The following is a 24717-nucleotide window of genomic DNA, read 5'->3' as shown; positions in this document are numbered from 1 at the left end:
TAAAATCCACCCCAAAAAGCTTTTAAACAGTCCCCTTATCAGAGACATCAAGTCATACTGAAATATAAAAACAAAAAAAAAAACATGTATGTTCACAAAATTTACCAACATGTAGAAAAAATTGAAAAATAACAACGTCTACAATTCAACCAGTCATATACATTTCTCTACGTCAGTGCTGTATAGTCAGCTTGAAATAGGAAAAACTTTCAAACAGTGAAAAGTTTTAACAGTGAAATATATCAACACACTAACTTTCCTTCATTATTTACACTGTGAGTGAGGAAATTTCTTATCAACCTGCATTTTAAACTCTTAGAGAATAAACACAAAACCTTTGTGATGCTTCACACTGTAAAAACATATATATAATAACAGAGAGTACCACTGAAGTGAACTAAAATCTTGATTATTTTGCTTCTAAAAGGCCTTCAAAGTTATATGTGATGAGCAGATCGATGTTTCCCACTCGGGGGTTGGAGAACCCATTTTGGGGAACCACATGAGGTCGCTTCAGAGAATCTCTAGTAGATCTCTTCACTTTCTCAAGGTTTGAAAACTTGTTAAATTGAAACAGTGCTTGATGCTGTTTGAGGTATTTCTTTCAGGTGATTCAACAAAACATTTTATGACCAAAAGAGTCAATTCATAAATTTTTTAAACCGATAAAATGAAGGCAGAAACCATGTTTAACCTTTAAAATGAACATGACGTCACACATTAGGTTTATATATCTGTAACACATATAGAAATATTATATTTAGGTTGCCTTTATGGTGTTTAATAACTATGCTATTATGTTTTCAGTTGTTTTCACACTGTTAGCCATTTTTAAAATGTTTTCTCCTATTTTTGCTTATTTTTTCTCCATTTTTATCTTAAAAGTTTTTTTTGTTGTTGTTTTTTGTTTTTTTAAGAGAATTTTGATTGATTTTTCCCTATTTTTAATATTTTTTACTATTTTAATCCATTTTAAATATTTTGTCTGGTTTTAGTATTCTGGTTTGCAAATCGAATGGAATCAACATATTTTCATTGAATCTTCAAGGAGCCACTAGAGGGCGCTAGAGGTCGGCTTCGTTTTTGTGTTTTCATTCCAGACAAGCTTCATATTTACATGGCAACGTTTTGAAAACGATGTCCAGAAATACTCAAAACTATTTTTAGTTTTTAATCTTTTGTCATTCATTAAACTGTCAAAATCTTCATTTTGTGCACTAAATGCTATTTCCTGGGCTCAATTTTTGCTCGATCTGCAGGAGCTTTTTAAAACGCTGACGATCCTTCCGGCTCCTTTGGGGCAGATAACTGCCACGTCACGTTTCAGTCGTCTCCAGAGTCCTCCTGTGGATCTCGTTGAGGACGACATCGCTGGTGGAGAGGTCAGATATGCCGCTGTCTGCAAACGCCGAGCCTGAAGAGGATAGAAACAACGAAACGTGACACGAGATCCAACCATGAAGACGCTGACTAGAAAAGGCGCTGCTGGGCGCACGTACCGCTGCTATTGGTGACGTCGCTGATGACGGATGAGCTTCGGGAGGTAAATGGAGGAGGTGAGGCGGCTGGAGCGCGGAGCGACGGGTTCCTGTTCTTCTGGGTGGCCGTGCGACTCCATTCTGCAGAGAAAGAACACGGGAGGCTTTCCTCTTGTTAAACAATCCTCCCATGTGCTGCTCATAGACCCAGTGAGTGACTTCAACCTAAAAGGCTGAGCGCCTTGAGACAGTGCCCCTTGAGTCCCCCGTGTGGCGAGGAGGAAAACTGTGGGTCAAGAATTCTCCACTGTGATTGACCCAGTGAGGAGCGGAGGTTGGTCAAGGGGAGTGATGCCACAATTTCCTTGAAAAAGTAATCCGATTGCTGATTACTAGTTCCATCCGTCGATCCATCTTCTCCCGCTTATCCGTTTCCGGGTCGCGGGGGTGTCAGTCTGAGCACCGTCACCCAGATCACATAGCACCGATTAAGAGCCTTCCTGCAGGTGGTGAGCCCACGGGAAGGGATTACTAGTTACTCCTTTAAAAAGTAATGTAGTTTCTTTACCGATTATTTGTATTTAAAGTAACGAAGTTATATTACAAGTTACTCTTCAGTTACTTTCAGCAGCTGCCGACAACACAACACCCTCCACCGTGTCAACATAAAAATGACTCCGTTCTGATCACCGCCTCCTGCTGACACATATTTAACCTTTGACCTTCGTTCTTTGTTGTATTTATATCTGACTCACGCAATGACAAGGTTTAGCGATGATGTTTGTCGGTTCCTGAACGCACGTTACTAATTAACGCGTTACTGGCCAAGGGTCTCCGGATGCACCGATACCACTTTCTTAAAGGATGAGAACAGAGCGCTAACATTTAGCCTTTCGCTACTCGCCGATACAGAATACCGTATCAGCGCGTCTCGAGTTGTGTTTGCTCCATAAACTATCACTGTGTTCAGATTCCACACAGTCATGGCTTCACAAAGGACGTTATGACATATTCGCTGCTGATTATCTTGACAAATCAAACGAACAAGATTTTTGAAAATATACATCCAGGAAAAACACACCTGAGTTTTTAGCCAAACGTAGTTTCCCACAGCAGAGGTACGTTCTCCATTGCTTGCGAACAGTTTTCTTCACAGCGCAGTGGAAAACGAAGATGAAGAAGCCTACAGGGCGACAAGTTGAGTCATGAGACGGCGGTTTGGGTGATACGTTGAGTCCAAACCCTGTGGACGGTTGTGGATTCACCTTGCAGGGAGTTGAAGATGGAGAAGAGGTACACGAAGGGGAGGTGGAGCGGTCCCCAGGCGAACAGGGCGAAGCCCCAGGTGAGACCGAGCAGGACCATGAGGCCAGCGATGCTGCGCAGGTCTGTGATCAGGCCTCTGTTGGGGGACTGGTTGTGAGGGTTCTGCTTCTTGATGCGGGACAGCTGGACCATCACGACCACGAAGACCACCAGGCACAGGACGAAGACCAGGAGGAAATAGGCCACCACGCCCACGTAGAAGGCGATGTCGCTTCGCAGCCAACAGCTAGAGGACGGACACAAGAAGAAATGACATTTATCGTTTGGATTTTTATTGGATATTTCTTACTTTGCAGATGACGTGTGTGTATTAATTTGGATTGCTAGATAACCTGAAATGTATTATCAGGCTTTGTATTAGTGTTAGTACACCATGCCAAATACACACTGCTCAGGCACTGCTTTCTATGATTACATGCATTTCTATGATCATTCTATGGGTCATATTAAGCAACTTTTCAACACTTTCACATGGTCTCGTTGGTCCAAGAATGTTGTATTCCCCAAATCCACCTTGATTTTCCCCATTTGAATATTGGCTCATAGGAGCTGCATTCAGAATCTGCTGTGTCTGTGTGAGCTGGACTGGCTCCGCCCACACATGCCCATCTTGGGAAGAGGAGGAAGTACTTCTTCTCGTGGTGCCACGTGCCAGAGCAGAGCTGCCTAATTGTGGGAGGAGTCAAAGGGAGGGCCTACCTTGATTGAGATTGGTTAAACCCCCGATGACACTATATAGGGTTTGATTTCTGATTGGCTGCTTGGAGCAACACACTTTTTAAAAACTGAAACAAGCCAGGGAGAGAGTGGACAGACTGTCTTCACTTCTGGGACGTCAGTCCAGGTATGGAGACGGTTAGTACTGCTGGAACACCATTAGAATGTCATTTTGGCAAAATATGACCCCTTTAAATGAGAATGTTTACCTCTTCCTAGTGGTCAGTTATCTGAGGCCCATTTATTCTTCAACTTCTCAAGTAAATTCATAACATTTCTGCATTTTCCATTATGAAAAGTTTTGCGTTTCCCCTGTGTCTATGGACACGGAGTCGGAGTGTTTTCAAAAAACTTGAGTTTTCAGTGGCTAAATAAGCAAAGACAACAGGAAGCAGGTTTAAACCACCATGTTTCACATAATATTACACGTTTAGGATGTTGTGAACCAGCTACCTTCTCGACTGCACCTTTTTATTCTTCATAAGATTAAAAGAAACTAAAAATATCGGGACAAACCAAACATAAAGGCTTCATCACTTACAAGTCATCTGTGCTGCCATCTGTGTCTCTTCCATATGTAACCAGCCCATAGTTGTCTTTATCCACTGATATCACGATTATCACCACCACACAGGGAATACCTAACAAACAAAAACACATCTATTCATATTCATATGTGATAACTAATGCTAAAACCTCAGTGTGGACCTCACCCCAGCCCATCAGACTGAACTTCAGCATGTATCTGCCCAGGTAGGGGGTGAAGACCCGCACGATGCTCAGGTACATGTGCAGCGCCTCCAGCCCCGCCCAGGTGAAGGACGTCAGCAGGAAGTAGTGCAGGAAGAAGGCGGTGCTGATGCACAGCCCGACGGCCGGGTAGAGCGCCAGCCAGCCGTCCAGCAAGAAGACCAGGTTGAGGAAGAGGAGAGAGAAGCAGAGCTGCACCAGGATCTTCGCTGGGATGTCTCGAAGCAGTTTTCTAAAAGAAGAAAGACGGGAGGAAAAAAAAACAGCTCACCTTCAATTGTTTTCCTTCTTAAACTCACTTTTAGGTGTAATGAAGAGATGGATTCTCACTCGAATGAGAGATACGTCAGCAAGGTCATGGCAAGAAAAACAGCCGAGATTCCACAACCGATGAAGGTGATGAAAGTGAGAACTTGTGCATTCTGGCGGTCGATGACATCTGGTCTGGACAAATCCTGCAATTGAGGAACACAAAAAAATGATGCGATTATTTTAGGTTTGGATTTTCATACTGTTACCTGAGATGTGTTACACCAAAGGTGTCAAACACATTTTAGTTCAGGGGCCTATTTCATCTTGAGTGGGCTGGACCATTAATAGAATCGATTAACAAATTACGAATTTCAACTTTAAAGGGTCATATGATGCAAAATCCACTTCCTGAAAGTTCTCCAGCAGTACTACTCGTCTCCGTACCTGGACTGACGTCCCAGAAGTGAAGACAGTCTGTCCTCTCTGTCCCTCCCTGGCTTGTTTCAGGTTTTAAAAAGTGTGTTGCTCCAACCAGCCAATCAGAAATCAAACCCTATATAGTGTCATCGGGGGTTTAGCCAATCTCAATCAAGGTAGGCCCTCCCTTTGACTCCTCCCACAATTAGGCAGCTCTGCTCTGGCACGTGGCACCGTGAGAGGAAGTACTTCCTCCTCTTCCCAAGATGGGCATGTGTGGGCGGAGCCAGTCCAGCTCACACAGACACAGCAGATTCTGAATGTAGCTCCTATGAGCCAATATTCAAATGGAGGAAAATCAAGGAAAAGCTGGATTTGGGGCGATAAAGTTTGAATACAACATTTTTGGACCAACAAGACCCATGTTAAAGTGATAAAATGGTGGATAATAGGAGTTTTTCTTTATTGTGGTGCAGAGTATATGTGATGAAAATATGTCTTTTCACAAAACCAAACAATTACCACAGAAAATAACTGCAATCTCAACATGAAGCCAATTTTAAGGAAACCTTCTGGTGCAGAAGACATTGAAATGCATGTGTTGCAATGCATTTGTCCAAAAAAATCAATGTTTTCTTAGAATTTCTACAATTTTCTCGGTGGTTTGGCCGGAGTGGAGCCTCTTGCAGGTCAGACTTGGCACACATGTTTAACAGCCCCATGTTACACAATCATGCACACAGACAGATACAGACCAGCAGTATCGCAAAAGATGTGAGGTGATTGCAGCTGCAGATGGCCTCTTCTGCAGAGGCGTTGATGAGATAGCAGCCGTCCGAGCTCCAGCCTCCATCACCATCTGAACAATAAGACCAAGAAGACATTATAACCACCTGTTTCATGGTGTGGACACAGATCACAACAAACTGTTCTGACACTTTTCTACCAGAATCAACTTGAAGCAGCATCTTTTGGATCTGGCCAAGTTCATTAATAAACCTTGGGAATACACGGTCTCGACACTGGTTCAAAGGATAATGACTACTGACCACAGCAGACTGAGAAGATGACAACAGATCTGGAATATTGGCGGCGCCCTGACCCAGGCCTACTTGTATTTTTTTTTTTTAATTCAACTTTGAGGACAAAATGTTCTCTGGTCTGGTGAGAACTGTGTGCCTGTGTGTCTGTGTCATCTGGTCATAATGTTATGGCTGATTGGCGTCTAAATGACTGTTGGTTATGCAGGTACTCACCATTGAAGGTGAAATCCCAGAATACACAGGAGACTGAGAAGTTACCCTTCAAACCAAAAAGAGAGTTTCAATGCATCCTTGTGTCATCATGAGGTTAAATTGAAAATAACATTAATACAAATGTAAAACACAAATACATGAAATATCACCTTTGTATGAGTGATATTTCTCATGGAGAACTCAATGTTTTCAGTTAGGTTGCTGATTGATAGATTGGCCACACTGCAGCCCAAAACTGGACTGACAATGGTTTGGTCATCCAATGTTACATCCTGCGAAGAGAAAGACAATCCGTCTGATCTGACGTCTTTGATGAAGCTCTGTCACACCAGGTAAAATTCTAATTGTTGGATTTTCATGAACTCTTTTCTCAGAAGTCGTATAGAAATGTGATGAAGATACCTGGAAGAGTACGCTTGTGGTGTAGAACGTGAACTGGACTCTGCTGGCCTGCTGCTGCTGTTCAGGACTGAGGCCCGCTGTGAGGGGGGACGGCAGGAACACAGAGGCCAGGGCAAACTGGGACCTGGTCCACCGGGACCTGCTCAGGACTTGTAGCTGGGAACACAGAAACACCACGGTTCTTTCAGCGCTATTGTTGCCTTTGAAAAATGATTCAATATCAGCTACAATCTACAGATTCCTTTATACATGAGAATGAATACAATACAGTTATTGTTTTATCATGCAGTTCATTCTTCACCTGTACCTCGTCTGTGTTTACAATCTCAACATAAGTTGCTGGAAAGTTGGTCCCATCCACTTTGTTGACTGCCAGAAGCAGTGAGCCTGAAGAGAGGATCTCTCTCTCCTCAACAGTCAACTTCAGACCCAGATTATCCATCTGTCGAATCAGCCTGCAGCAAACCAAGCAGACACACTGTGTTAAAACAAAACGTGTGTTTGAGCGTTCAAAGGGGAAAAAAAGAGTGGGACCTGTTGGCGGATGTAGAGAGCGCTGCAGAGTGACCGTCCATCAGGTTGCTGATGATGTTGAGAGCCTTTTGTCCAACGGACGTCGACACCGAGGGGCCGCCGAGAAGCTTCTCCAACTCGCCCACCATCTGCGACATCTGCAGCAGCCATGAGGTGAGTTAGGCCCTGTTTCCACGGCAACGTTTGAAGAGAAATCGCAGTTTTTTGCGTTTTCATTTCAGAAAAGTTTCCCGTTTACACAGCAACGCTTTGAAAACGATGTTGGTTTCCACGGAAACGGCAGAAACACTAACAGTAGTGGAGGTAGCATGTTGGAGCGCACACATTCTCTCCATTTCCTCAGAGGCGGACTTGGAGCGTTTTCGAAAAGTTGTGTTTTCCCCCATCCACGGACGCTGAGTCAGAGTGTTTTCATTTTCTCCCGTTTTTACGTAGACTGAGTCGGATCGTTCTCAAAAACTTGTATTCACACCTGTTTCCATGGAAACTGGGTCAGGGCATTCTAGAAAAGTTGCGTTCCCCCCGGTTTCCATGGAGACGGAGTCACAGCGTTGTTTAAAACTTGCATTCTCCCCCATGCTCATGGAGATGGAGTTGGACCATTTTCAAAAAGTTCCACCTTGGGAGTTGTTTTCTAAAAAGGCTCCAAGCACTGTTGTCATTTAAATGGGGCCTTAAGTGCTAAAAGACAGCACTAAAACCAAAACAGTAATTTCCCACTTCAAATACATTTAAGTGCGAAAAAGTTCATGAAAAGCACGGAATCTTGACTTTCTTCCAACAAATTGAGTTTGTGAAGAAAAATAAATTGTTTGGTAATTTGTTCCAAAACTGGTGGGTGCAGGAGAAATGAGTCTGGCTCTGTAGAATTGGAAGAGAGATCTCTCACTGGAAGAGTGCTCTGAGTAGGAGGACCGGAACGAAGATGCTTAAATAGACTTTTTTTTTTGAAGTTGCTGCTTCATAAGCGCACATCAAGGCTGTGAATTTGATGTGGGCAGCGACTGGGAGCCGGTGACGGGATTGGAGCAGCTGGGCTCTGAGCGAGGCCTGCCAGGAGGAAGCTGCAGCAGCCGGTGCGTGAAATGAAAGCAAGCGAACCAGGAGCGCTCAGACAGGAAATACTTGTAATGTTGTACATCTTGTAAGCAAAAAAATAAATGAAAAACGTTCAGCCATTAGATGCTGTTTACTAAAGGGATAGATTCGCAGGTTTACCTGAGTGGAGTTGAGCTGAGATGCGTTCTGTGTTTGTTCCATGAGGTTGTTTGCTTGTTCCTCGTGTGCTGCTTCACTTATGGTTGTTAAAGGAATTCCAGTACCTTCATGTAAAGTGCAAGATATCAGGAAGTTATATGTTGCAGTGATTTCTTTATTCTGGTGCTTAGAAGGCGCCAACTCTTTGCTGGGCCGGAGCTGAGCACCGATACGTGAGGGGATGGGCTCGGGGATATTGAGACCAAGAAGACCGGTGGAACCGCAGAAATTTTTTAAGAGCCGAGCGTGTCGATATGTTACTGACCATCTCAACATGGACGCTAAAATGACTCAGCAGTGGACTGAGGATGAGACTGAGAGCTTCCTGTCACTGTGGTCTGCAACCGAGGTGCAAAATACATTGGAGGAAGCCTCTTGCCAGCCAAGCCTCGACAAAATGAACAAGTTTAAAGGAGACTACAGAGAGTCGTTGGGTAAACGACTACATACACAGTCATCCACTGGGATGATTTTAAATCGAGGTTTTCTGTCTGGTGGCTTGGCCAGATTGGAGCCTCTTGCGTGAAGGTTTTGGCCCTTATGTCTGACACCCCCGCTCTAAACCTACAATCAGAATAGAACAGTTATCAAAAACTACAAAACTTTCTGTACCAGTGACTGTGTTGATGGTAGTGATGTTTTGAGGCGTTGTAGAAGTCGTTTCAGTGTTTAATTGGGTTGGACTGTGAGTACTCGTTGCAGTTGGTGGTGTACCTGCTGGAGTTGTTGAATTAGTTCCTGGTTCCCTGGTTGCCGTGGAGGAACCGGTGACCTTTGTGAAGGAAGTCACGCTCCCTGTGGTGTGCTCGGCACTCTGGTTGTCGAGTGGACCTGTTGTCAGTCGATGAGTCAAGTTGTTTTGTGTAGAGACGGTTGACGGTGCAGTGGTTCTCTGGTGTGTTTTAGTGTTTGGTGCAACAGTCAGGTGGTCCACAGTATCTGAATTCTGAGTCACCGTCGTTACGTTAGTGTGATTTAGTGTTGTAATCAGGCTTGTGGTTGTGTTTCTCGTTGTAACTGCACTATTTGTTTCCTCTACAGATGTATTGTATGTCGTTGTGTAGTTGGGAGATGTTACAAATGGGGTATCTGTTGTGAAATTGTGCGATAAAGTTTTGTTGTGTACTGTTAGGTGATCGGGAGAAGCTGTGAATGCTCTTGCTTTCGTGCTGACGTTGTGCCTTGTCCCGTTGTCGGTTGCTGTGGTTACATCCTGCATTGTTCTGTGATTGGTACGGGGTGTCAGTGCCTCAGTTGGAGTTGCATTGTATTTTGGTGTGTGACTAGAAAATGGTGTGACTGTAGTGACATCTTTCACTGCTGTAGTATCATTTGGAACATGTGTGACTGTAGTTAAATTGTGCTCTGATATAACGTCATAAAATGGTGTTACTTTAGTTACATTGTGTGCTGTTGTGTTACTCAGGGAATGAATAACTGTAGTAACCTTGTATGTTGTGTTGTGTGGAGAAAGCGTAACTGTATTTAGACTGTGTGTTGTAACATTAGGAGACACTCTAACTGTAGTCATGTTGCCAGATGTACTATTTGGAGAGGAAGCGACTGTAGTTACACTATGGGCTGTAACATTTGGAGACTGTTTGACTGTAGTTAATCTGGGTGTTGTGTTGTTTGGAAATTGTGAGGGGGAACGTGTGACTGTAGTGACATTTGGCTTAGCTGTGTTTTTTGGAGAACCTGTGGCTGAAGTTGTATTGTTTGTAATCTGATCTAAAGAATCTGTGACTGTGGCAACATTGTGTGTTGTGTTATTTGGATTATATGTGACTGTAGTTATGTTGTTTCTCGTTACAGTTGGAAAATGTGTGACTGTAGTTACATTGTATCTTATGTCATTTGGGAAATGTCTGACTGTAGTTACATTGTGTGTTGTGTTATTCAGAGAATGTGTGGCTGTAGGTACATTGTGTGTTTTATTATGTGGATAATGTGTGACTGTAGTTATATTATGTCTTGTGTCATTCAAAGAATGTGGAACTATAGTTACATTGGCTGTTGTGCTATTTGGAGAATGTGTAACTGTAGTTGTGTTGTTTGTTTCATTTGGAGAATATATGGCTGTTGTCATGTTGTAAGTTGTGTTATTCTGAGAATGTGTGACTGTAGTTACATTGTGTGTTGTGTTATTCTGAGAATGTGTGACTGTAGTTACATTGTGTGTTGTGTTATTCCGAGAATGTGTGGCTGTGGGTACAATGTGTGTTTTATTATGTGGAGAATGTGTGTCTGTAGTTATGTTGTGTGTGGTATTAATTTGAGAATATGTGACTGTAGTTATGTTGTTTGTTTCATTTCGAAAATGTGTATCTGTTGTTTCATTGTTAGTTGTATCATTTGGAGAATGTTTGACTGTAGTTACATTGTATCTTGTGTCATTTGGGAAAGGTCTGACTGTAGTTACATTATATGTTTTGGTAGTTGGAGAATGTATGACTGTAGTTATATTGTGTCTTGTGTCTTCCAAAGAATCTGGAACTGTAGTTACATTGGCTGTTGTGCTATTTGGAGAATGTGTAACTGTAGGTATGTTGTTTGTTTTATTTGGAGAATATGAGGCTGTAGTCATGCTGGAAGTTGTGTTATTTGTAGAATGTGTGACTGTAGTTGCATTGTGTGTTATATTAATTGGCGAATGTGTGGCTGTTGTTACGTTGTTTGTTACATTTCGAGAATGTGTGTCTGTTGTTTCATTGTTCGTTGTATCATTTGGAGAATGTGCGACTAAAGTTACATTGTATCGTGTGTCATTTGGGAAAGGTCCGACTGTAGTCACATTGTATATTGTGTTAGTTGGCAAATGTGTGACTGTAGTTACATTGTTTCTTGTTTCATTTGGTAAATGTGTGACTGTCTTTACATTGTATGTTATATTGATCAGAGACTGTTTCAAAGAAGTTGAACTGTGTTCTGTTTGATCAAAATATTGTGTCCGCTCATGTGTTGTTACATTGTTGGATAATGTTGTTCCTTTCACAGTTGTATAAGTTGTATTATTTGTCATGGCGGCAGCAGTCATCGTGCTCTGTAGTGTATTGCTGTTTGGTTGTGTTGTAGCTTCAGACGCTGTTGCCATGACTGCACTATCAGACAAAGTAGTAGTTTGTACAGTTGTGATGTTGGAAACAGCCACAGTCTGGAGCACCGGTTGTTCGGTGGAAGACTGTGAGCTGCTGATTGTTGTATGTGCAGATGTAATGTTTGGCCGTGTCGCTGTGTTTTGTGCTGTAGTTCCAGCAGTTGTGTGACTCTGTCCTCCAGTCACAGGCGACCGGGGAAATTCAGGAGTGACGCTGATGGTGCCAGTCGACAGTGTCACAGTGGGTGGAGTCGTCATGGGAGACTCAGAAGAGCAGCTGTCAGTCATCAGAACAGCAAGAGTCTCATTTCCTTTACTGTGAAAAAATATAGCAAAAATCAATTTGCTTTTAAAATTACAAAAAATTATATATATATATAAAATGCATTACAACTTTCTGTCAATCGAGAGTATATACAATATATTTTAGTCATTCATTCTCATCTCACACCAAATCCCTAGAACAGCAGGAATGTTAAATTTTTTTAATAGCGGCAAAATATATTCTTCTGAAAATGATTCTGTTATCCATTTGACTTTTTTCTCTCATTTTTTTTCTGTATTTTTTTCCCTAAAAACAATTTCTGAATTTGCTTTCAATGCTTGTTAATATAATTGTTGTTGTTGTCGTCATCATTATTATCATTATGATATTATAATTGCTATTATCATTATCATCGTTGTTGTTGTTATTTTATTATCATTGTTTTTGATCATTAGAAAAGAAGATTAAACTGAAAAAATATAGAATTGTTCTAACTTGATCTCTGAGAATGTGTCTGAAATATGGCAGAAGAAAATAAAAGCATAATTCAAGCAAATCCCTAAATAAATAGAAAATTGCGTTAAGAATAAAACCAAAATGTTACATGTATGAAAGAAAGTTTGCCTTTTCTAATTTCTTTGACACCTTTGTGATTGTAACAGAAACAGAGCGTCAGTGTGAGGCTCTTGGCCCCTGTAATACCATTCAAGCAGAGTGGGGTCCAGCTGGCAGACGTCCGAGGTCAGCAGGTCACTTTGAACCCAGGTCAGGTTGGACACGAGCAGCGAGCGGATGGACAGACCAGGACGACCACACACCACTGTGGACAAAGTGCACAGTCAGGAACGGGACAGAACTCACAGAAAAATAGATCTAATTATAGAAAATGGACAGACTTATGCGGGTGAGCGGGCTTTCGATGGTGATGGAGGTCAGACTGAGGCGCTGTCGCACACTTTCATACAGGGAGCAGTCGTGGACGGGCCCGGAGATCTCCAGTATCACCATGCAGCTGTACAACCTGAACACCAGCGTTATATTAGAACTACCAGTCCAGACAATGTGTCTCATTAGCATTTTAAAGCTTTTTAAAAAAGTTTTATACCGATTAAAACATCACACTTCATGTCTATAGCAAACCAACTCAACAGAATTTATGAATGCAGCCTCAAAGAAAATGTCAGTAACATTATTAAATAAATCATGCAAGTAAACAACGAGATTTACGAGGAGTCATCCATCAGGAAAGTCAAAAAACTGTTTCAAACAAATGACTTTTAACCACTCATTTATGTCCAAGCTCAAACAGTAAAACTGTTGGCATTCTATCAGTATTTATTGCGTATCTCTAGTATTTCTACAAACTATAAATGACATTTCAACATGAGATTTGTGTTATAGCACAGTAATAATGGGAAGATCAGGAAGAAACATGCTCAGGAGCTTTTGACCATCATCATTTCACCAGTTCGTTTCAAATGTAAATAAATGTCTTTAAGTGCAATTGTATGCTTTGTTTGACTTTCAAAAGTCAATAAAATTAATATCTTAGGCTTTTAATAGATAAAATCTAGATAAAATGTAAGATGACCGAAATCACATGTATTCTAGAGTGAACAGGAGAAAAATATTATATAATGTGATATATTGCCTGCTGTATTCTTGGAAAGGATATATTAAGTACTGGATCAGATGGCACATCATAAGGATTATTATGATATTATTTAACGCATGTATATATTTGAAACTTACTCAAATATAGGACCAAAAACACAACAGTTTAAAGCGAAAGTGGCATAAATTGTCCTTATTTTCAGATATTATATCTATAACCCATAAAGAGGCACTTTCCTACATGCATAGGAATTAAAGTGCAAAGAGAAAAACCAAACATACTTGTCTTGTATCCCATGACACTCCAGATGAACGCCCTGGTTAAGGAGAAAGATTCATAAACTAATATTAACACATTTCATAACCACTTTAAAATGTATTCATTTGTTTTTGTAAAGATGTTTGAAGAAGAGATCACCTGATAAAGCTTCAAAATATCTAAATGTCTACATCTGAGAACAAAGAATGTGGATTATAATCACTGAAACAGGCAGAAAGAACAATATTTTAAGAAGAAGAGTGCTTTGTTTTCATACTGACACCATGAAAAATGAAACTGATTATGGTGAGAAAACACAAACCTTTCTGAAAATTAACAATTATAATTAATTATACTGTAATAAAAAAATTGAAAAATAATCTATAAAGTTCTCATGGCTTTTTTTTGTGTGTTTTTTTCATAGCTGGATTAATTGGTGACATTAATCTGATGACTACATGTACCATAAATGATTCAAACTTACTGAGACTGTGTGTTGCACCGGGGGTCTGTGCGGTTCTTTAATAACTGGAATTTAAAGTGGTGCAGTTAATAGATGTTCATTATTCACCACGTGGCTGACATCCACTGTCATTACCAGTTCCTGTAAGGTGTCGACGTTGACAGAAGAATTCTGGATGCTGATTCTCACGGAGTAGAAGTGACCTGAGCAGGAGATGAAGACACGTTCGAGGCGAGTCCTCAGATTAAATAATGTGAGAACGATGAGAGAGTTCTTACTGGCAGAGCTGCAGAAGGCGCTGCAGTCACAGAAGGAGGAGGAGGAAGGCCGGTGCCCCCGGCTGCAGGAGGCCTCAGGCCCTGCAGGAGGCGGGAGGGAGTGGAGCTCCACCAGGGAGCTGCAAATCAACCAAATCACAGGTTAGATGAAGCGTCTCCAGCAAAGAAGCAAAGAGACAAACAGAGGAGACGCTCACCAGTCCACCTGGGAGGATTGGCCTGACTGACAGATGTGAATGAGAGAGGACGAGGATGTGCAACGCACAAACCAACCAGGAGGAGGCGTCGCACCCTCGCACAGATTTTTACCTGCGTGGAGGAAATGAAGTGAGCACAAATATATATGTATGTACTACATCTATGGGATATATTCCATGTGTTTTGGCTGGTTTAGCCGTTGTACCTTTAAGAGGTCGCCGCCCTTTCAGTTATTAAACAGTTTTGAGCGAATCTAGTTCAGGAACCAGCTCACAGGTGCTCAGTGTCTTTGCACGCCGTGGACAGGGTGTCAGGGTTTATATAAAGAGACAGAAAATCATGACTTATGTCCATTTCCAGACACAAACTAACCTCGTACACGTTTGGACTGTGGATGGAGTAACTGTGCTACGACGCTGGATTTTCTCTTATCGAGATACCTTCAAGGATTAACCCTGGGTTTTCTGTCCTACGAAGCTCGTTCTCTACCTCCTGACCAATCAGATGTCTTGGAAAATGACCTGCCCATTCTTAAATGATCATGATTGTTGGTTCTGAGCTGCAGCTGAGAGGAGAGAGTATTTAGAGCGATCTTTTTGATATAATAAAGTGTCACTGAGGCTTTGGAGGATGTTTTTGTTCTTGGCTTGTTCCAAGTTTGTTTCGCTCCACGAGGGTTGATCTGGAATAATGAGCTGAATGATAATGCTCAGGCTGACAGAACTGCAGAAACATGAATTTATGGAACGCAGAACCACTCATGCCGTCACAGTGATGAATTAATATTCCAACTTAAAAAAAAACACTCACGGGGAAAACTCAGCCTCAGAACAAGTGGATGGAGAATCGAAACTAAAAGTAGAGCAGAGAGGAAGTTCTGTTTGAAACGTTTCTGCTGTAATGAAGATAAACCGAGTGATCACAATACCGTCCCTTTATATTGTACAATGAATTAATATTGTATAACCTCACAAAGTCACGTGTTAACAAGTCGGTAATGTTTTGACTTTGGACGTGGCAGCAGTGCAGCTTTTAGTCCAGTGGAGCCGTTTATTTTGGTTGGTTGGTTTTTCAGTGTATGGGCTGTCTTCATAAAAGATCTGTCAAGATCTTCACCATCGTTTGCCTGTAAGTGGGTGAATGCTCTCTCACCGACTCTCTCCACCTCTCCTGTTATTCTCGCTTGTACTCCGTCTCCAGCCCGCTGCAGTGCAGAGCTGCCGGCCTGCTGCAGGTCACATGCTGAGACAGCAGGGCTGAGCAGCAGCAGCGCGCCGCAGTTTGTCTGACTGGAGACAGAAACATTCACCGTGAAGCGGCCTCACGGAGACGCGGCAAAACGTGGCCGCGGAACGTCTGTTACCTTATGTTGGTTTTCTCACTGCAGGACACCCCCATGACCTGGAGAAAGGAGAAGGGAGGAGTCGGGCTTCCTGCTTGTTTGGGATGCATTTAGGTGGAGGGGTGTTATTCGTCGGAGGACCAGACTGACCTGAAGTTGTCTGTCACCCTGACAGAAATCCATAAATCTCGTTTCTGGATGTGCTGCGTCGCCGCTGTCAGAGTGACAAGCAAATGCTTTTGACACCTGAGTGAGAGACGGAGACACAGAGACAGACGGATGCTGAGCCCATGTGGGAGGGGATGGGAGTGTGACACATTTCAGTTTTAGGTACAAGGAGAGTCGCTGATGTTTGTCTGTTTTGGCTTCATCCCCGTGACTTTTAAGATGAAACACTGACGATCCTTCAATTTCACGTGACAAGATTGACTTTTACGTTCATTTCTAAAGGAACTAAGCTTATTTTAATTATAATGTAAAAGTCATTCTTCTTCTTTCCTACCAACAGTGATAATAATCTGACCCCCCCGAAAAGTCAAAGACAGATCAGTGTTGCCACAGCACTGTTCACTTGTCTTCTGCTTATGAAGTATTTGAAGTATTTCAGGTGCATCACAGATTTGGAATGTGCTTCTCCTCCACACTCCTCCTCTGCTTACAAAACTTGTTTCTGACATTTCTAATTAATTCGACCCGTCGTTTAATGAAGGCGCCGGGGATGAAACCTGACAACGAGGGCAATGAAAAGTTCTCACCATATTTTGCACGTCTGTTTCTGTCTTACGTTGCTCGTTCACCTCCACACTGATGGGCATCCAAAAGTATGCGCCTGCAGGGAGAAATAAAGCTGTGGATGCACTATCGAGAATCAAAAAGACTGATGGGACGAAGAGTGGGTAACTCTTACTCTCATTGGAGCAAAGTTTGCTGGTGTCACAGTTCACGAGAGGAGCTCCTGAAAGACAATACATTTAGAAAGCTTATCGTAACCTCTTCCACCTGCACCAACATGCGCCAGATGTTTGCAGACCGACCTGATGTGGGTGATCTCCCTGGTGGGTTAGGGTTGGTCAGAAAGGGTGGTGGGATCTGATTGGCTGGGCTGGTGTTTGATGTCAAACCTTAAGCAGCCGGATGTCATTGTTAGTTAGACATTAATCTCATAGTTTTACTTTTGTCTCCCAGAATAATGTGGAGATCATTTCAGCTTTTACAGTCCAACAAAATTTTAAATAGAAAAAAGTGTGGCAAACATCATATATGTTTAAGTGTCAAAGTTTATAACAACGTAATAATAGTCAATAACGTAATACCTGACAATAATGTAAACATTTATGACCTGTTTCAATGTATTCAAGCCAATAACATGATAACTTGCACATAGTATAACATCTTTGATCCATTAGCATTATAACATTTTTGCTGATAATCTAATGAGTTATTACATGATCGAACTTGTTACCCATTGACTTTTAAAACCAGCATTTATTAAAATGACTTTTTTCCCTCAATAAACAGTTCAGTTGACATGAAATGAATGAGAGTGAATTTGGGCTTTGGACAAGAATAACGGGCATCCTGCTGTACATGAAAAAGTTCAGTCGGTTTCTAAAACAACATAGTGCTGATCTATAAATATTTTTATTGTTTTTACAACTGAAATTGTATTTACAGATCCATAAAATCATGTTTAGAATGATGCACAGATTCCAAAATGAGAAAAATAAGTAACAAGTGTTTGATATATTATTATTTGTTTGTCAATGTTTTTCCATCTGCAGAGATATCAGATAAAGTTGTCAGAATTATGCGACTTTGATCAAATTAAAGGTATTTTTTATGTTGTATGTACATTTATATTTGTCAAATAAAACGGAAACTGACTTATTGAATTTCAAAATCGCCCAAAGTTGGATTATTTTTAATGAATTTGTTTGTTTGCTTTCTTCACTATGTGCTGGTACCTTATTAACCTTATTTACCTTATTAACACGGAAGAAAAAGTATGCTCATAATATGATACAAAGTATTACATTCAGCATCAAATTTAATATCTTTCCTGCAATAAATATACTAAATCTAACTGAAACAATGAGAAAACCTTTGCAAAGTTTCCTTAAATGCCACAAAAAATGTAGTCGAATATATTTTTTGCCACTTCTTACAATTAACTGGCATCAAACTGCAAATATTGTGACGAATTCAGAATTCCATGCTATCATTTCTGTCTCTGAAAAATAAAATAATACTAAAAAAGGGGTTTATCTATTAGGTTTATTGCAAATACATATGAAATGCTTCTAACGCTGGGAGAAAACGACACAGTTGAGATGCAGAATTCTTAACTTAAGTGCTGTAATGTGTGATTTTTTTGCTGACTGCTCAGGAATAACTTATAAAAGCAGTATTATTTGTGTACAATATTCCAGGTATGGGCAAAGCGTTAAGATGAATCACAGTGAGATGACGTTTCTTTGGGTGTTTCTGTGTTTTTGGTGAAACTTACCATGCCCGCGTCCAAACTGAGGCGTCGCAGCTGGAACGGTGAAAGTCAATAATAAGGATGTGATGTCACATATTCTACTGGAATATTCCAGAGTTTTAGCAGTAGAGCAGTACACCATTGGAGAGGAACTTCAAAATATTGTCCAACGCACTCACATATATAAACAGTTCGGACACGTAAACATACAAAAACACCCACTGCATGCACGCGAGTCACCGGAATACACACCGTTAGTAACGCCTCTGTAATCTCCAGCCCCACGTCTCAAACGTTTCTTCTCTATAAGACACATAAAAACATGCATCATGCGTCTCTATACCGTCCCACGGAGCAACATGAGACACAAAGACACCAAAACACATTGACGTAACCTCAGCTTGAGAAATATTGAGAGAATTGTCAAATTGTGTCTGGATGAAAAAAGAATCTCTCTGTGCTCCCTTTGATAACCTTAAGAAAGTGAACTCAAGCCAAATGAGGTTTCAAATGATGGAAAATGAGCTAATTTTGTCATTTGCATTCACTGGATGGAGTTTTGGGGGACTTTATGCACAATGGTACACCCTGAATATGAGAAAACTGCATTTCTGTGCATTTTGCACTCCGGGATCGGGATCATTTGTGATTCATTTCATCTGGACATGCTTAGATTAGTTTAATTAAATTCATTAATGTTCCTCAGGGGGTGAATATAAAATCAGAAGAGTTTGTTTCCGTTCAGCTCAATGTGTTGTTTACATATAAACGGCAGGAATACTGAAAACTACGTAGTTAAGATGTTGAGCCACTAGTTGGTGCTGAAGGTCCATCCTTCTTCTCCTACTTATCTGTTTCTGGGTGGTGGGGGTGTCAGTCTGAGCACCGTCACCCAGATCACATTGACCCATTAAGAACCTTCCTGCGGGTGGAGAGCCCACAGGAAGGTGGCGCCCGGAATGTGGGACATGAACCCTCTACCTTGAGACTGAGAGTCTCATGCTCTACCAGCTCTACTCGCCGGGGGCTGATGCTGAATGTCGTTTTTGTAATGAACCCACACACACGTGTGCAGAGAATAATACTCTCTAAACATTAACAATGGAAGTACACCAACATTCTAGTGGACAGACCACCAAGTTGAATTGTTATTACGGAGACTGTCAAAATAAAAGCATCAAGTCCCTGGAGAACATGGACTGGGAGTCATGACTCTCTGGAGGAAAACATGTTATGATTGTCTCTACTGAGCATGTGCAGAAGAATTATTTACAATGTGCACAAGCATCGGAGCAGTGTTCCAAAAATGTTATGTTTTACCCCCGTTTCCATGGAGACGGAGTCACAGTGTTTTCACAAAGTTGGGTTTTCACAGAGAAAAATGGGGGGAAACCACAACGGTGCAGAATGTCTCCACACTGTTAGGGCATTTATTTAGTTTTTATTTGCATTTTTAAATTTGCATTTCTCCCCGTTTCCATGGAGACGGAGTTCCTCTTTGGAAAGTCCCACTTTGCTTCCAAACAGTAACATGTTCAGTGACTCTGATCACTATTGTGCAACTAAAGTTTTACATTTTCACTTGCAAAAACGTGAACAGGGTCCGACTGTAACTGTAGTTTTTTGTTTCGTTTTGAATAAACAAATTTTCGTTTTTTCCGCCCTATAGTCACAGGAAGTTGACTCAAGCTCCCGCAATAGTTTAAGCTTGATAATAAAAGTGATGTAGGAAATCATCGGTTGGCTCAGATTGAACCTTTTCACTCGTGAATAAAGTTTGCACAAACTAATTTGTTGTCGAAAAGTCTTAAAAAACCTTCTTAAATCAACTTGAAGTTAATCAGTTGTGTCAGTTTCACCTCTGACACCCTCACTAATTGCCAGAAGTAAAAGTTTAAAGTGCTCAGTTCAGGCAGACTCTATAAAACGCCTCTAAAAAGAACCAATCGATAGGCCGGGTCGTTCAATCCCTCAGAGAGCTTCAGTTTTAATGACCATTGTTCATTTGTTTTTATGAATGCCTTTTAATGGCTTTGCTACGTCTTTTTCTGTGTTCCAGCTTTCAGAAAGGTGTCAAATGGGTTGATATTTTACATTATAAGCTATTTGAATCTTGAACAAGGCTCTGCGGTTTAATAGTTTGCATCTAATACGATCCCTTTTCCGGGGCTTTTTCTATGTAGTTTGCATGTTCTCCCTTTGTTTCCTCCAAAAGCACACGTTTGAGGGTAACCAGTGATTTTAATGCTCCAGCATTCCAGCTCCAGCTGTAACCCCGACATGAAGGATGTGTAAGTGGATATCTTAACATTTTAAAGCTCAAATTACATCGACAGTGTCTGATGATGCTCGTGAGGATGGCGTGTGTAAAGTTGAAGCAGCTGTAAGTTGAGAGAAAAGGAGGTATTTAAAGTTATCTGATGTGTACAGAACTGCGGAGGATAAACAGGCTTCAGAAACACCAGGATTAGAAACGTGCCAGAAGAACTTCTCAATAGAAAGCGTTAGAAATGCTGCATCCTGCCATGAATGCAGTGAAAACTCAGTGAGGATTCATGCATAACCTCCCAGTTTCCACATCTACAGTGGAGCTCGGTGAGGCTCGGGTGTCCATGCCGGCCTCACCACACATCAGGTGGAAGTCCCGGGCCCGGGCTCTGGGGCTGGTCACGCCCCAGCTTCTGGAGTTCCATCCGATCACGGAGCCGTCCTCGCACAGCCCGTGATCCTCCAGGTCGGCCCACACCCTGAACATGTAGAGCTCCACCACGGCCAGCCGCGGCCCCGGGGGCCTGTGGCGGGGGTGGCAGCCCAGCCACAGGGAGCCGGACGGGGGGATGGCGTTCGCGATGACCGTCCTGTCCGCGATCAGCCTGCCGTCAACCTGAAGCATTTAGAGGGGGGCACTTCGAGGCATGGCTCCGCACTGTTTTTCTGGTTTTCTTACATTTTACACCCATTTCTACAGAAGCTTATTGCATTCACATGAAATATAAATTATTACTCTATTTTCCCGAATGAATGAGATAATTATCTCGTATTTATGAGAAAAAATTTATTTAAAAACATTGGTCTGTTTTTCTGAATTTATGAGATAATTATCTCATAATTATGAGGAAAAAATGCATTTTGATAAAATGTGGCTATGTTTTTCTGAATTTATGAGATAATGACTTTCTTGGGGGGGAAATTTTTTCTAGTTTTCTACATCATTAGGATAGTGGTGCATCTTATTCCAAGCAGAAGCTCTGGTAGACCGTTGAAGGAAACAGGCATGGCCCCGGGTCTCAAGTTTAATCCAGTTTTATTTCCTTTTGGGTTTGAGACATTGGGACACTCGTGTCTTTCAGTGGTGTTGATGGTATTGTTATTATTAGTTTGTCAACTTTGCCCAGGAACCTTCAGGAACCTGCAGCTGTTCAGACAGCATTTCTCTAGGAACTGGGCAGATGTGGAACGCTTCACGGGCAAAAGATGATGCATAATTATATATATATATATATGCTAAATATATATGCGATATATATATATATATATGTGCGAGAGAAATACCTCATAAATTCAGAAAAACAGAACCTCTTTTTTATTTGTTCAGAAAACCATTATCTATCATATCAGAATTGTGCATTAATATGTGAATTACACAAGATTAAAAAAGTATAATACATTTCAAATAGATGAAATTGTATATTTATTCATTATAAAATATTATCTATTATATTCTTATATGATATCTCTAAAGTAGATTATATATTTACAATGTTCTTTTGGATTTTATCGTATTTCTAATGCTCCGATATAGCAATAAATCCCATTATGTAACACACCCCAGCTCTGACTCTGCTGTGTACTACAATAGCCTCCCCTCCATGTGTTACCTGCAGGCTGAGGCTGTTTCCTGGGACGTCCCTCCGCAGACACAGCCTGTGCCAGAGTCCAGGACTCAGCCTGAGAGGAAACCTGTGTCTCACTGTCAGCAGCCACCCATAGATGGCCTCCTGGTCCCCCTCCAGGACCAGCTCGGGCCTGCTGTGGCCCGGGGCGTAGAAGGAGCTGTAGGAGAAGGCCACCCAGGCCCCCGGGACCACAACGCGGAGGTCCACGCACACCGTCATGTGGAGGAGCAGCGGCATGGAGACCCCGTCCTGCAGGGTCCAGTGGTCCTCACAACCGTCTAACACTGCTTTAGTGTCTCCGAGGAAGAAGCCCAGAGCTGCAGCCAGGGGGGGGGGGGGGGGGGGGGGGGCAGGTGAAGGGTTAACGTTTACACCCAGAGGGTTCTGAAGCTTCTGAAGGAGAGAAACTCCTCATTTCATCCCAGTGGGGTCAGGTGAGAGAACTAGAAAAATAATCTATAAATAAATAACAACATCTCCACAATTTTCCTCTTCCAGGTCTGGAGCCAGTGAAAATAGTTTCACAAAAGCTTTTAATGAAGAATAAATGACATTTAAAATGTCTAATACATGTTTAATGCTTTTTTCTTTTTCCCATATCATTTTTAATCATGAATTGTTAGTTGAGCCCAAATAACACACATAAAAAGAGCATCGTAAGCCATGGAACATCAAGAACAGTCAACAAAGAAGACACATTCAAATACTTTCTTTTTAAAGGTATTTGTTAAAAAGTGTACAAAAATATACATTTGCTCCTTTTGAAATATTTTATTTTTTTTGCCTGCAAACATTTAAACCTCTGAATCGTCGTGTTTCCCTCAGAGTTTCTTTGCAGACTGACATCGTGCTCCGATGTCCGTCTGCATGTTGACATATTCACCCTGACTGTCCTGAGTAAATAAACCCGAATCTTCAGTTACTTTTATCTAAAAAATACACATTGTTATTTTAGTTTTTACACCATGAAGGACCATAGGACTGGAGCCTGGGGCGGGCGTATTGACCCCCCGGGGTCGGATGTTTAACACTTTAATATGACGGCAACAAACATCTTTAAAACAAGAAAGGAATCACGCACTCTAAAAAGTAATCCCTGTACTTTTACTGTAATACTTGCCTAAATCACATTAGTGTACTTTGCTGTTTTCTCACTATCCTGCTCATTTAACTCAAACTGTGAGAATGTACAGTAATCATATGGCACTGATATACTGCCACATTTCTGTGACATAATTTATTTATCTATTTTATTTTATAGGTTTTTTTTTACTGTATAATTGATCATTTGTGATATTGTGTGATGTCACTTGACGTATTTAAGTTGCTATGACTTGGAAAGCTCAAGTTTAGTAAACCTGCTATTTTTAAGTTCACAAAATAGTAAACAAAGTTAGATTCTCAGTAAACTCAGCAAGGAGACGTGAAGTAAACAGGAGCTTTGTGAATTAATTGTTGTTGGTTGACAGATTTGGATCCAATTTGCCAGATTAACAGAATAAGTGATCTACTATTATATATCTAATCTACGATAATGAGTAAATGATGGACGGACGGGGTTTAAAAGGCTGGCTCTGTAAGTGACCTGGAGTTGCTCCCTGAGAAGTGACCCATGAGGAGGTGAAGATGAAGGTGAAGATGAAGATGAAGATGAAGATGAAGATGAAGATGAAGATGAAGATGAAGATGAAGATGAAGATGAAGGTACCTCTGTGTGGAACCAGCAGCAGGAAACCGACCATCAGAAGGAGTCGAAGCCTCCGTCTCCTCCGCCCTTCGTCCCCGGAGACGCTCATCCTCCTGGAAACATGATTCACACTCAGTCCAGCTCTCAAACTCACCAGAGGGAACCAGAGCTGGATTTGCATGATTTCACTGCCTCATTGTCTCCGTCCTCCGGGGGGGGGGGGGGGGACACGCCGGCTTAGGTTACCCTCTGATGCACACACACCTTCTCAACACACCTCCTCAACACACCTCCTCAACACACCTTCTCAACACACCTTCTCAACACACCTTCTCAACACACCTCCTCAACACACCTCCTCAACACACCTCCTCAACACACCTTCTCAACACACCTCCTCAACACACCTCCTCAACACACCTCCTCAACTCACCTTCTCAACACACCTTCTCAACACACCTCCTCAACACACCTTCTCAACACACCTTCTCAACACACCTCCTCAACACACCTCCTCAACACACCTCCTCAACACACCTCCTCAACATCCAGAGCTTCTAAAGTGACGAAGTTTCAAACAGAATCCTGGAGTTTTGAGTGAAAAACACTTTTTATGTCTTTATATATAATTTGATCTCTCAACTTTCCTAAACTCCATCCTGCTGCCTCTTTCTCTCTGTTGGATTCTTCTCTTGTCTTCCATTCTCTTCTTTTCCGTCTTACTGACGTTCTTCACCTCCGTCTGCT

At 41.7% G+C, this 24717-nt stretch overlaps 1 protein-coding gene across 1 annotated transcript; it reads right to left on the bottom strand.

Annotated features, from left to right (window-relative positions):
• Positions 1 to 1316: 1316 nt before the first annotated feature.
• Positions 1317 to 23152, bottom strand: adgrg2a (adhesion G protein-coupled receptor G2a; the record flags this gene model as incomplete). The annotated part of the gene is made up of 24 exons (XM_080489932.1): positions 1317 to 1414; positions 1500 to 1619; positions 2560 to 2661; positions 2744 to 3030; positions 4063 to 4162; positions 4235 to 4503; positions 4602 to 4726; positions 5696 to 5799; positions 6197 to 6242; positions 6346 to 6468; positions 6599 to 6754; positions 6900 to 7053; positions 7133 to 7269; positions 8351 to 8426; positions 12454 to 12571; positions 12648 to 12772; positions 13648 to 13682; positions 14223 to 14290; positions 14366 to 14446; positions 15716 to 15852; positions 16056 to 16151; positions 20952 to 21271; positions 22266 to 22600; positions 23128 to 23152. 24 exons carry the CDS (start codon positions 23150 to 23152, stop codon positions 1317 to 1319), a joined length of 3237 nt encoding a protein of 1078 aa, XP_080346058.1.
• Positions 23153 to 24717: the final 1565 nt, after the last annotated feature.

This window comes from Lipophrys pholis (assembly GCF_963383615.2).
Source record: "Lipophrys pholis genome assembly, chromosome: 20".
NCBI classification, from domain to species: Eukaryota; Metazoa; Chordata; class Actinopteri; order Blenniiformes; family Blenniidae; genus Lipophrys; species Lipophrys pholis.
This window is presented reverse-complemented; position numbering and strand designations above follow the sequence as displayed.